The sequence below is a fragment of the Urocitellus parryii genome, chromosome 9 (assembly GCF_045843805.1).
Source record: "Urocitellus parryii isolate mUroPar1 chromosome 9, mUroPar1.hap1, whole genome shotgun sequence".
NCBI classification, from domain to species: Eukaryota; Metazoa; Chordata; class Mammalia; order Rodentia; family Sciuridae; genus Urocitellus; species Urocitellus parryii.
The window spans coordinates 32,560,721-32,572,966 of NC_135539.1; the positions used below are offsets into that span (position 1 = coordinate 32,560,721).

The window sequence follows — 12,246 nt, forward strand, 5'->3', positions numbered from 1 at the left end:
CGGCAAACTATCTGTGAGTCTACATGTGTATACAGAAGTGGCAAAAACTATGTATCGTACCCCATACAATCCATGTCAAAAGGGAAGCTTTCCTAAACATGGTGATAGTGCAGAGCTCTGATCATCAGGGATATCCCAAGTTCACTGCTTTACTCAACTACTTAATGTTTTCAACTGTGGTATCTCAACTGAGCAAAGTTATCTGGGAATTCTACCAATAGGAACCAACTACTTTCCATTAACTGTTCCCTTTCCTGTAACACGATCTCTAAAAAAAAAAAAAAAAAAAAAAAAAAATCAGAGAACAGGGGCCTGGCCCAGGGCTTAGGTGATGAAGCCATGGCTACGCTCTCTTCCTACAGACCCCAAAATGCTAAGGCCCGAGGTTCAGACACAGGACCAACCTCAGGAGCCTGACCCCTTTTCTGATCAGGCAGTACACTCAAGGGATGATAAATACGTCCCAAGAAGAGCCCACAGACCTATCAACACCCCGCACAACTCCCCCCATGCAAAAAAATTTGCGATGAAAGTTTACAGGCTCGTTTTGATTTAATGGAAGCCATTCACCTACCTCTAGAACTTTTTAAAATGTTTATTAAAGATCTTACGATGTGTTTCAGAAAAGGCATAAGTTATTATAATAACAAATGTAAACTTTAAAGCAAAAAAATCCCTCAGAGATGAGGGACGGGAGGCCAGGCACAGAGGCAGTGGTGCCTTCCCGGAGCAGCAGCTCTGCTGGAGTGCTCTGCTCTCCTCCACGAAGGTCCTCATTTATGTTTTGCATATATAAATAATAAAATCTTCCAAGGGTCAGTCATGGTATACAATGTCTTTAAAAAATTTGCATTCCTGGTTTAGTTCTGCTTAGTTGGCTGTTTAGAAGCGGCAGGAAACAAGATACCAAACAAAACGCCTTGACACAGAATGGTCAAAACAAAGCATAATAAAGCGGAAAAAAAACCCAAGTCGGGATGAAACACAGCATCCAACAAATAGGCACAAGAGGACAAAAAGCCACATTAATTATGCTTCTGAAGAACTATGAAGAATTCCCTAAGGGTGATACAGCTGTAAATTTCACCAGGGATCACAGAACTTAAGGAAAATATACTTCCACTGATACATCATCAACTTAGAAAATACTTCAAAAAATTAGCATGTACAATATTAGATACAAAACAGCAGAAAGCATGCATTTTTAAAGAGACAAAGTCTTTAATGACCAACATCATATACTTAAGATTTAACTACAGCAATCTTCCCTCAAAACCTTATAAATTTGCTTTAAATGCTGGTCATTTATTTTTTTGGCAAAATTAGGGTAGGGGATTTAGAACTAGAAAATATATAAGCCCATATTTATGTGATGCTTTATTATTTAGTTCTATAAGTCCTAAAAAATCTCTAGTTGGTTTTATCAAGCAATAATGATTAAACACGAACGTTACCGACCAGCAAGTGATGGAAAGCAATGGAAACAAGAGCGGAGGAACGCACCACCATGTAAACAGCTGCTGCCAAGAACAGTCTAGAAAACACGCTGTTTAAAGCAAAACTAGTAAAATTGAAATACTAACATTTTCCAAGCTTCCCAGAATTCTCATAAACATATATGTCATAGTAAAGTGAACAAAAGGGAGATTTTAAAGAAACAAGAATGAATTTTTAGCCATTAAGAGAAATAAAAGCAAGATGTAGTGCTAATAAAGTGATTAACAAATTTACATGGACTTAAAATTACATAAAATCAGATTTCTGACCAGCATTTTAATTGAAGCACTGCTCTGGTATTAGCACTGATACCAGCAGTGCACAAACTGGGTGCCCTTCCCAGAAACAAGCAAGTCACTCACGTTTCCGTCGCTCCTCTGGCCCCCTTTGTGGGTGATGACCACCACTTCCATCCACTTGCGCAGATGTTGCTGTTGAAAAAACACACCTTTAGATACAAATTCTTCAGGGTAGAAACATTTCACTTGCAAATACTGCTTTCTTGATGGACACTAGCAATCTTTCATTTCCCTTGTATTTAATATGATAACTACAGTGTTTCCATTACTACAATAGCCCAGTATCAAACTCCTGATGTGGACAACCGGCATTTGTTCTTATTATTTACACAGAAGGGCTAAATTTGCTACTATGACAAAGTATCCTGAAACCTGCTCATTCCAAATCTAGGCCCTGCTTTTCCTTCAGTGTTGATTATATGCACAGTTGTTCAACTGTGTCAGATATCAGGCAGGGGATAGAGAAGTGACCCACAGGCCTCATCCCTGCCTAGGGGAACTCATAGTCCAGTGGGAAAATAAGGTAAAACACAAGGTGCTTAGGGCACAGGAACCAGCTTTAGGCTGCTGTTCTACCTTGAGAAATGCACAAAATAATATACCTGCCTTCAAAGTACAGGCTCACAACATTTTGTCAATAAAATTCCCTGAAAGATAACAACCACTAGACTATAAATTCACCTGACCTATACCATACTCGAAAGAGAACTGAAGGTATCAACAAGGGCCACCGTGTCACCATTCTTACTTACTTTCCAAAAGAAAAAAAATGATAACTAGTAAATAAAATCATTTTCAATTTTTAGTTCAGTGAGGAAATATCCAAAACAACAAAACACATAAGATCTTTTAAGATCAAATGTCAAGCAGTTCAACTGAGAGAAAGGAACAGAGTATCACACATAACAGAAGGAAGCTGGGCCCTTATCTCACCCCATCCACAAAAGTTAATTCAAAATGGATCAAAGACCTCAATGTAAGAGCCAAAACTAGAAAACTCCTCTCAAAGAAAGGGAAAAACTCAGGGTTCTTTCCATGAATGCCGACCTTAGAGTGTCTTATCTCTGAAAATAATGCCAATGGCCCAAGCTTCGAACCTCAAAAGGGCATCATGAAGGAAAACAAAAGCCCCACTGGTGGCTGGGCGCAGTCTGAGTGAGAATGAGCCACCCACAGGTGGAGTGTCCCGGCAGAACCCAGCAGGCCTGGGTATCAGGCAATCTGTGCCACTAAATGCAGAAGCACTGCCATCTAAAGTCAGTGTGTGGGGGAGGAAATGTCTGGGTAAACAGCAGCACAATCATTCTCTATCCAAGTATGCCAACACTCTGCTTCTAGAGGATTTTCAACCTTTTGGAAAGCCAGAGAAGGGGGAGACAAAATCTCCTGAATGAAACAACACAAAACCCACATATTTTATTATAGGGAAAATGACACTCAGCCTGCATCAGAAGCAACTAACTATAAGGCAGTTCTACTCATGCTGCACAAAAAAATGTCTGGATAATAAGGAACTGCCAGCTCATGCCAGATCTGAACAAACACCCCCAAAAAAGTTACTTCAACCAGGCATATAAGGGAAGCAAAAAATGAGAGCTGAGAGCAGAGACAGTAATTTTTTAAAAGAACCAAATGCATTAGGGCATTTAGAACACAAACACACACACACACACACACACACACACACACACACACACACTCGCTTCATATATGAAATGTGGGAGAAGTATGTACTTGATGTGTTCTGTTGGGAAGCATACAGATCACCTATTTTAACCACTCATGTCAACGTGTGTATGCATGGAAACTATTAAGTACTAAGTACATTAACATGTGGAGGCCTAAGGGGAAGTACCCTATGACTTGGAAAGTGTGCTCCACGTAAAGCTGAGTTTCCCAATTACAATCTATTATTAAGGAACTACTCATACTTTCAGTGCTGTGGTCATTATACATTATTTAGTTATCTAAATATATGAAAAAAACAGTACATGAGGTAAACGACTTTGTGGTTTTCATACATGAGCTATCTATCTATCCCCCAAATGCAATACATCCACACATACATAATCTGTCTGCTCACTTCTACTTACAGTTTATACCTGTAAAATACCTCCAGTATCAAAGTGTCTAAAGTGCTATTTAGCAAACGAGCATGAAAAATACATGCAGTTACAATGAAGTAAAGTGACAAACAACTCTTCAAGAAACTGTTTACATTAGAAGCAAAAGGTAATGCAAAAGAGCTGACACATGAACTCTTCCATCTGCCTACACTTACTGTTAGACAAACCCCGTACTTGCAGTTATTTCTCTGATAATTCTAAAATGCAAAAGATTTCTGAAGTTCTTGCTCTGGGTTATATAGGAGATATTTCTTCTATTTTGTAGAAGGAAATGTAAATTGGCAAATGTCTTCAGAGAGAAATGTGACAACACACTGGAAGATTAAAATCCATACATTCTTTCTGAACTAGAAGTTCTACCTCTAGAAACTGGTGCTACAGATAGACAAGGGAAATTACAAACAAGTTTTTTGCTTCATCATAGACTAATGATAAAAGATGAGTCCAATTAATGAAATATTATGTAGCCAAATAACACAATGAAGAAGCACTTTGTGCAATCACATGGAATGACGGCATTAGTGGGAAAACCAGGAACTGTGTGAGCCTCCTTTTGTGGCAAACAAAAGAATATCCACATATTCTATGATACATGTAAAGTATCTCTAGAAACATCACAGGACGCTGTTAATGCCGGCTGATTTCAGGGAGGGATATCCAGCAGAAGGCGGCCAGGGAAGGAGACTTGCTTTTGCATTTTGAGCCAGACAAACGTAGTGTTTATTTAAAAATAATACATTCATAAGAATTATTCATAAATTTTTCAAGTTCTATAGAGTACCGTTGTTTTTGTTTGTTTGTTTGTTTTAGTTATTGATGGACTTTTATTTAATTTATTTATATGCGGTGCTGAGAATTGAACCCAGTGCCTCCCATATGCAGGGCAAGCGCTCTACCACTGAGCCCCAGCCCCAGCCCCAGCCCCTAGAGTACTGTTCAAACACATTTGACTTACCATCATCTGATCACAAAACTTATCATTGAAGGAATTTGGGAAGAGCCTCGTAACTGAAGTCAGGCGATTTACAACATTCAGTGTCAAGCTTCGATAATCTCCCAGCATCATCAACAGAGGTCGCATATGTGTATGAATTTGATCTACTTCTATGGTAGCACCTTCTAAAAACTGTGGGGAAAAAAAAGAAGTTATAACAAAAAATAGGCAACAGAATACTTCACAACCGAGGGAAACTCACATTCAATTCTGCATCATCTGTTTTCCCTTGGAAAATGGAGAACCAGTCATATATCTAACCATGTGTCCTCCAGAAACTGATGATGGAATGAAGACCCAGCTGTACTACACTGTGACTATGAGACTGGAAGGACACTACCATCTAATGTGCGGTAATCAGACAGGCTTCCTTCCAGGTGTACAGAACGAGGTACACATGCATACTCTCACAAGCACACGTGTGCACACACAAGCACTCACCTTCCTCATACAGGCCTCTCCAGCCTCCTGGAGCTCACTGTTGGTGGAATTAAGGGCTTTGAAGAGTGCAGCAATGATTTTCTCCCTGGACTGAGGAAGGTAATTACAGGCAGCAAGTGCATCTGTAGGGAGAAAAATCAGTACAATTTCATTATTAATCTGAAAAACACTGGAACAATTTTCTTCTGTAAAGGATCCTACCAAGTATGAACCACTAACCCTCTTTCCTAGTATCTGGTCTCAAGAAAAACAAAGGATACATGGTCTTCCAGCCACATGGTCAATGCTGTCTAGGAGTGAAGTTAACAGCCCGCCTGAAAGACCACAGTAAATCTTCTGCCTCCAAATACCCTGCTCCCAGTCAGGCATGGTGGTGCAGCCTGTGATCCCAATGACTCAGGAGACTGAGGCAGAAGGATCACGAGTTTGAAGCCAGCCTCAGCAACTTAACAAGGCCCTAAACAACTTAATGAGACCTTGTCTCAAAATAAAAAATAAAAAAGGACTATCAATCCCAATGCCAAAACCAAAAAGCAGATACCCTTCTCCCAAAACATCTTCAGAGTTTCAGTGCAGCTGTCACATCTGAGTTTCAGAGAGCATGGCCTCCAGAGCATGGATGACAGGGAAGAAACGCTCATGGCTTGACCACTCAACTACCAACGTTTAATCAGGCAGCCTCTGCTCCCCGCCCCAAGTCTGAGGGTTAAAAGCTTTAAACCTTTGAAAATGGAAATATTCTTACAAAAGAGGACACATCTCAACACATAAGAGGCATCCTGACAGAAGTGAGGAGCTGCCAAACAGCTCCCCCAGAGTACTCCATTACCTTTGGTGATTACCAAAGGGATATGGCAATATTTTACTAAGTACATAAGAAGCAACAAACAATCAACTTTAAAAAGCTTATATTGTCTATTTATTCAACACATCAAAAAAAAAAAAAAGAAGAAATGACTGTTTATATGTACAATGGTCATTCAGTACTGATCTAGTATGTTTTCCTAATACTTGTACTAAACAACAAAAACTGATACTCCTGGTGAAAACTCTGAAACTACAGGATTCTTAAATGCTTCATTAGAAAGTCTATAAAGGCAATAAGGTACCTTACTATTTACTCTGATTCTGATGAAAATGTCACTATGGACAGTATGACAATTCTTTTAAATGGAACATTTGATTCTTAGGAGAATTATAAAGAGCCTACTGCACAGTAAAATCCACAGACTATTTGATTACAAAGTTTCTTAAATCCTAACAACGCATGCAATCTTAAGGTATCTCATTATGTAACTTGATAAACAGATCCCATCTTTAAAAGACCCCAAAAGCCAGAAGCATCAACAATAAAGGCCACTGTCCCCTTTCCTTTTATACCCTGTAACTTGTTTCACATTTATATTCACTTACTTAATGCTGCAATCCGTAAAGGTACAAGTGACGGAAGGCTTTTATAGCAGGGCAACTTGGTTAAAGCTGAATCCTCAGCCTCACACAAATTCAACAGCTGGAAAAGGTCAAACAATTGAAGTGAGCCCACTTCTCCTGGAAAGACACGGTGACCTCACAAATAACTGAACATGGTCTGCCAAACACACCAAAACGCAACTAATGATGGACAAACTAAACTAATCCTAAAGAAGCACTAAAATATGACTGAGCTACTCTATTCTAAAGCAAAGCTGAATTAACCTCATGAGTGAAATAAATTCTTAGACATGTCCTCACTCACTCTGATACCATGTTTTTTTGTTTTTGTTTTTTATTTTTAAATAACATACAATGTTTATCTAACTGCAAATCCCAGATGGCAGGTTCGTCTCCCCTTTGTTTTTCGCCTCCCCTGGGCCCTGGGCAAGCACTCAGAGACATGGGACATAATGCAAGCATTTGAGTGGTCACTTTTTTTCTTTTCCAGCGCAGAAGAGCATAATGAAGGAGGCTGAATGTCACTGGGAATTCCAGCAGCTATCCTTCAGACATGTTGGCATACAAGTACATATTTATGTATCTAATATTTAAAATAACGTATATGTATATATTGTTCTAATACTATTTCTGCCGTCTCTTTATTTACATCTTAGAAAACTAATATAGGTTTTTATCGTATTTTTCCCTTTAAGATTCCTACCTGGTAAAAGAATGAAAGCAGTAGGAAAGAACACATAGTGAAACACTTCCAGTCATCCACCAAATTCTACTCCCCAGAGGAAACTACCAAGTCCTTGTACGACCTTCAACAGTCCTCTCCCATATGAGCGTGTGCATGTGTAGGTGTAGGGGTAGGCGCTGAATATGTGTGTTTTGGGTAACTACAATACAAACCAGAGTTCTAGACATGGTCATACTCCAGGATCACTTGGGAGACTTTTAGAGAGCAAATTCCCAAGTCTCACCCTAATCTACTGAACTTGGGTCTCCAGGGAGAGGAATTAGAGCCTATACTTTTCAAGTGATTCTCCCATATTCTGGTGCAGCTGGAGGACTGATGAACATTTAGAAAACTAATTTAATGTCCTCAATGCTACCAGACTCTGGTTGTAGGTTTAGTGAGTCTTCTATGAATGTTATACTATGTCTGAATCCAGAACAGGCTTGTCCTCCCACTTTGCAATAACTCTTTTATGAAGGATATAAAAAGGTGTAAAAGACCACAGCCTCATGCCCAAGCAAAAACAGAGAACTTAAAAAAAAAGAAAGAAAGAAAGAAAACCAAGAGGTAAATTTTTATAGTTGGACATTCAGGTTTAGTATCAGGAGGAATTTCTTTCCTTAGGATTTCTGCCTCGGTTTACTCTATAATGCCTGCAAAAGCAAAATTCATGTCCCATGAAAATTTCAAATTGGGGCTGATAACCAGACTGTTATTATACTCTAAGAATTAAGTCTTAAAATTTGACTTTATCACAGTTTAATTTCTGTTCATTACTAATTCTCTATTTAATTATCACCTCACAGTTGAATGTTTACATGACAAATATCTAGAAGATGCATGTCTGGGTCAAGGAGCAAGTCAAGTCTACTAAAGGAAATGAGAACCTGGCCAGGGAGTGCAATGGTTGGGAACCATGCTGTGAAATAAGACTCTTAATTCAAATCTAAGCTCCGCAGCTAACCTGCTCTGTGGCCTTGAGCAAGTAACAAACCCTCAGACTCAGCAGCCATATCTTCAAAATGAAAATCAAAAGCATCTATGCCTCCTAGGGCACTGTCAGAGCTAAGTAAGGGTGCTTATGACATTCTCAACAGCATATGGTACATGGAAGTGATCCCTAAGTTCAATAATTTGGCCCTTGCTCTGGCTGGCGTTACAAGAGTGATTAAAGCAGGGGGTACAGCTTTATCACTAAAGCACAACTGCAGAGGCCCTAAATTAGAGCAAGGTTCCCTATAAGTCTGAGTTCTAAGGACTCGGGGAACAGCACCATTCTGCTGAGCATCTCTGGGCACAGTGCCTCTTTCCTACCAGATCCCAGCTTTGACACACCTGCTCAGAGTGTGGTGCCAGGCTAGGGCTAGTTACCTGAATTGCTCTCCGAGCCTTCTCTGAAGGCTGCCTGACCAGTCTCTGCTTACAAAGACAGGCTAGCAGACCCATGTCATCACCATCTACACCACTCCGCACCACCACCCCCTACCTCTGTGTAGAACACCTTATGCTCCACCACGTTAAGGTCCATCGTAAAGAGCCGGGGCTGCAGTGTGGTACAGAATGTGTTCCCTTCCATCAAGCCAATCTGTGCATTGGCAGGCTGATGTCGGAGCAAGTGCTTTTTGGGTGGGACCATGTCCTGGAGGACCTAGGAAAGCCAAAGACAGGGTATCACTAACCAGATGCCCCCTGAAAAACAAAGACGTTTTTTCACCTTTTTTCATTATATTCCCCAATGACCACTTTGAAAGCCATGGCAAGGTGAAGTTACTACAGGTGCCCTTTACTGAGAGTGGGAGAGGATGTGTTTCACATTGTTAGAGCTGGTCACAGACCAGGGCAGGTCTAGTACCTCAGGCTCCAGAGTGACCCCTCTTAAAACAAAACTATCAGATAGTGCTTCACAGACTCAGGAAACAAGCCTTCTGCTCACTTGACACTAACAATTACTAATACAGTCATAAATATTAATACACCATTATTTGCATACATCAGATTAAAAAGAACATGTGCAATAATAGTAACTTGTGACAAAGACACAAAATTATTATAAATTGAACACTATCAACAACTCAAACTGAAAAAAAATTATGCTGGTTCCAGCATCAGAAATCTCACCTCTTTATGGGGTTCCATTATCACTGTCACACTTTTTCCAGTGACCTGGGCCAATACCTGCAGTGAATGCATAGCCTGTTTTCTCACAGTGGAGTTTGGAGAGGTGACCTCTCGAACCAAATCGTGGGTCACGTGGTGAAAAGACTTCTCCTGAGCGGCCACAATCTCTTCCGCTCTCTCCTCATCTTTTAAAGGTGTCGCACACCTCATCAGGAGCTGCTCCAGGGTGGTCTTTGCCATGGCGACAGCTCCATTGGAAACCTGTGGATCAAGGAGGCCTTAGATACAGAAGAGAGTGATGCTGCCCACTTCCCCCACCTTCTGCCATAAATGCTGTTCCTGGGGGGTCCGCCCCTCACACCAGCCGCTTTAAAAGAAGCTTCTACATGTCATCCACATTACCTCCTTATAGGCAATTCCTACTTGTCATTCAGAACAGAAAATGTGATCTAGATAGGACCCTTGCGTTTAACAAAGAGAAGCTGCTGATGCTGCCACATCCTGTCTGCATGAGCTAGAGCTGCCCGAGGGTTCGTGAAGGAAGCAACACCTGTGGGAAGCTGCCGATGCCTATGACGTCCCATCTGCATGAGTGAGAGCTGCATGTGGGCTTGTGAAGAAGCAGCCCCCATGGAAACCTCAGAGTACACAGGAAGCCCGTGCTCCCCCTTTCAGAGGCACTCTGCTCTGTGCTATTCTTAATGTAGCAAACAGGTATCTGGGTACCCAGAATTAGCCTGAGTCAGAACATTGTCTTTATTAAAGATGCTGTAATGAAACTAAATATCTAAGTTCCCACGTTGGGATGAGAGCATAATGCAGAACTGTCTTAGACCAACTGCACTCCAGGCAGAGCAGCTTCTTGAAAAAGAGTATGGCGAGTTAGCTTTGGGGCCACCCATCACCTACCTCTCCAGTTAAGTCCATCATGACAAAGAGGAGAGCCTTGAGGAAAGTCTGCTGGTTCTGCAGAACCCACGTGAGGGGGAGCCGCTCCATGAGGAATTTAATAGACACCACACCCCCCAACTTTGCATACCAGGCCTGTTCATAGCAGCAAGCGCACAAGCGCTCCACAATATAGGAAAACAGGGGCAGCTGACACGCCTGGAGAGAGAAGCAAACAACCCATAAGGTGTCAATTCAATTAAACCACCAGCTTCCTGAACCTCCCGCCAAATCATCGATACTGGTCCGTCCTTACCCTCTCTTTTGAGCCTAGGATAATACTTGCAACATCAAATATCACAGCTAAGGCCACTTCCCCAATTTTGCACAGTTCCTTTTCTTCATAGGCCATGCAGATGGCTATCGCGTCAATTAGAACCAAAGGATCCATTCCTTTGGACCCATTCTCTTCACTGTGAAACATAGCTGTGCTGGGCTGGCTGCCCACCTGGTAGCAAGGCAGCAAGAAGGGACCTGAAGGAGAGAGGGCAGGCGTGAGAACACATGAACACTCTTGGCCCTTAAACTGCAAAAGGACCTCATTTCCCTCTTTTTTTTTTTTTAAGTTGTAGTTGGACACAATACCTTTATTTTATTTATTTATTTTTATGTGGTGCTGAGGACCAAACCCAGTGCCTCGCATGTGCTAGGCAAATGCTCTACTGCTGAGCCACAAACCCAGCTCCTCTCATTTCCCTCTTGACTAAGAATTCAATGAAAGCCAGCATGTACCTTAAAACAATCTCCTCTGAACTGCAATTATTTGTCATTAAGTGTTCTAATTCACTCGAAGGCTATCTTTCTGAATATTTTTCATGATATACTATTGTATTCCAATTTTATCAATCATGACTCAGAAAAGTATTAGATTAAGATGAAAAACACAAATTTTTTTTAAAGTCACCGAAAGACTAAGGGACCCAGCCTGGGAACGATTTTGCTGTGCTGTGGATACTCCTGACAAGTAACAGAAAATCAACAGCGCTCAGCTGTGCCATAGGATACACCTACTCAGAACAGTCTGCCAAAGTAACTGGCAGTTAACACCTGGTGGTTACTCCAGTTACTAACTTCCAATACTAGGCAAGATCAAACTCAGCAAGATTTGTTTTGCTGGAAAGACAATGTAAACAGAAGAAACCCCAAAAAACAACTGAAGTGTTCAATTGTGTCTTACTGAAGAAGGGAGAAAAGGGGGAAAGCTGTGCAGCGTTCCTAAGAAAACTGCTGGTCAACCTCAAGAGGAAGGGTTCTGAGGACTGACTGAAGCAATGCTTGGCCTGCAGACTTAATTACTACTTGTGGGAGGAGATTAAAAAATAATTGAGTATGTTTTCAGAAACACAACAACTGGCAGGGCCAGAACATTTCACTGTCATCATCTATAATGGATTAGAAATAAAAATGATAAACAATCACTCCTTCGCCACCAGGTGTTTGAGAGCCACTGAAGCAGAGGTGAGCAGCCATTCCAGGTAGGAAAAGCAGGATGGGTGCCCATGGGGACCAAAAGAAGCACCCAGTGGGAGAGCAGGGTGGGTGAAGGCTGGCTTCAGCCTCCACTTTCCACCAAAAACAGAGGGTCTGAAGATTCAACTGGATGTATTTTACAGACAAAATCTGGCAATGCCTTTAAAATTGTCATGGTGCCCACCACCAAAATACCAA

At 41.2% G+C, this 12,246-nt stretch overlaps 1 protein-coding gene across 5 annotated transcripts in view; it reads right to left on the reverse strand.

The window, feature by feature from the left end:
• Trrap (transformation/transcription domain associated protein) overlaps positions 1–12,246 on the reverse strand; it is a 120,760-nt gene that overhangs the window by 60,313 nt on the left and 48,201 nt on the right. For all 5 annotated transcript variants that reach the window (XM_026404197.2, XM_026404196.2, XM_026404191.2 and 2 more), the window contains exons 24-31: positions 10,835–11,052; positions 10,540–10,737; positions 9,631–9,891; positions 8,999–9,160; positions 6,771–6,867; positions 5,358–5,479; positions 4,878–5,048; positions 1,860–1,928 (exon numbers count right to left, since the gene is read on the reverse strand). In XM_026404197.2, the coding sequence (XP_026259982.1) occupies positions 1,860–1,928; positions 4,878–5,048; positions 5,358–5,479; positions 6,771–6,867; positions 8,999–9,160; positions 9,631–9,891; positions 10,540–10,737; positions 10,835–11,052 (1,298 nt within the window). The remainder of the gene's footprint in view (positions 1–1,859; positions 1,929–4,877; positions 5,049–5,357; positions 5,480–6,770; positions 6,868–8,998; positions 9,161–9,630; positions 9,892–10,539; positions 10,738–10,834; positions 11,053–12,246) is intronic.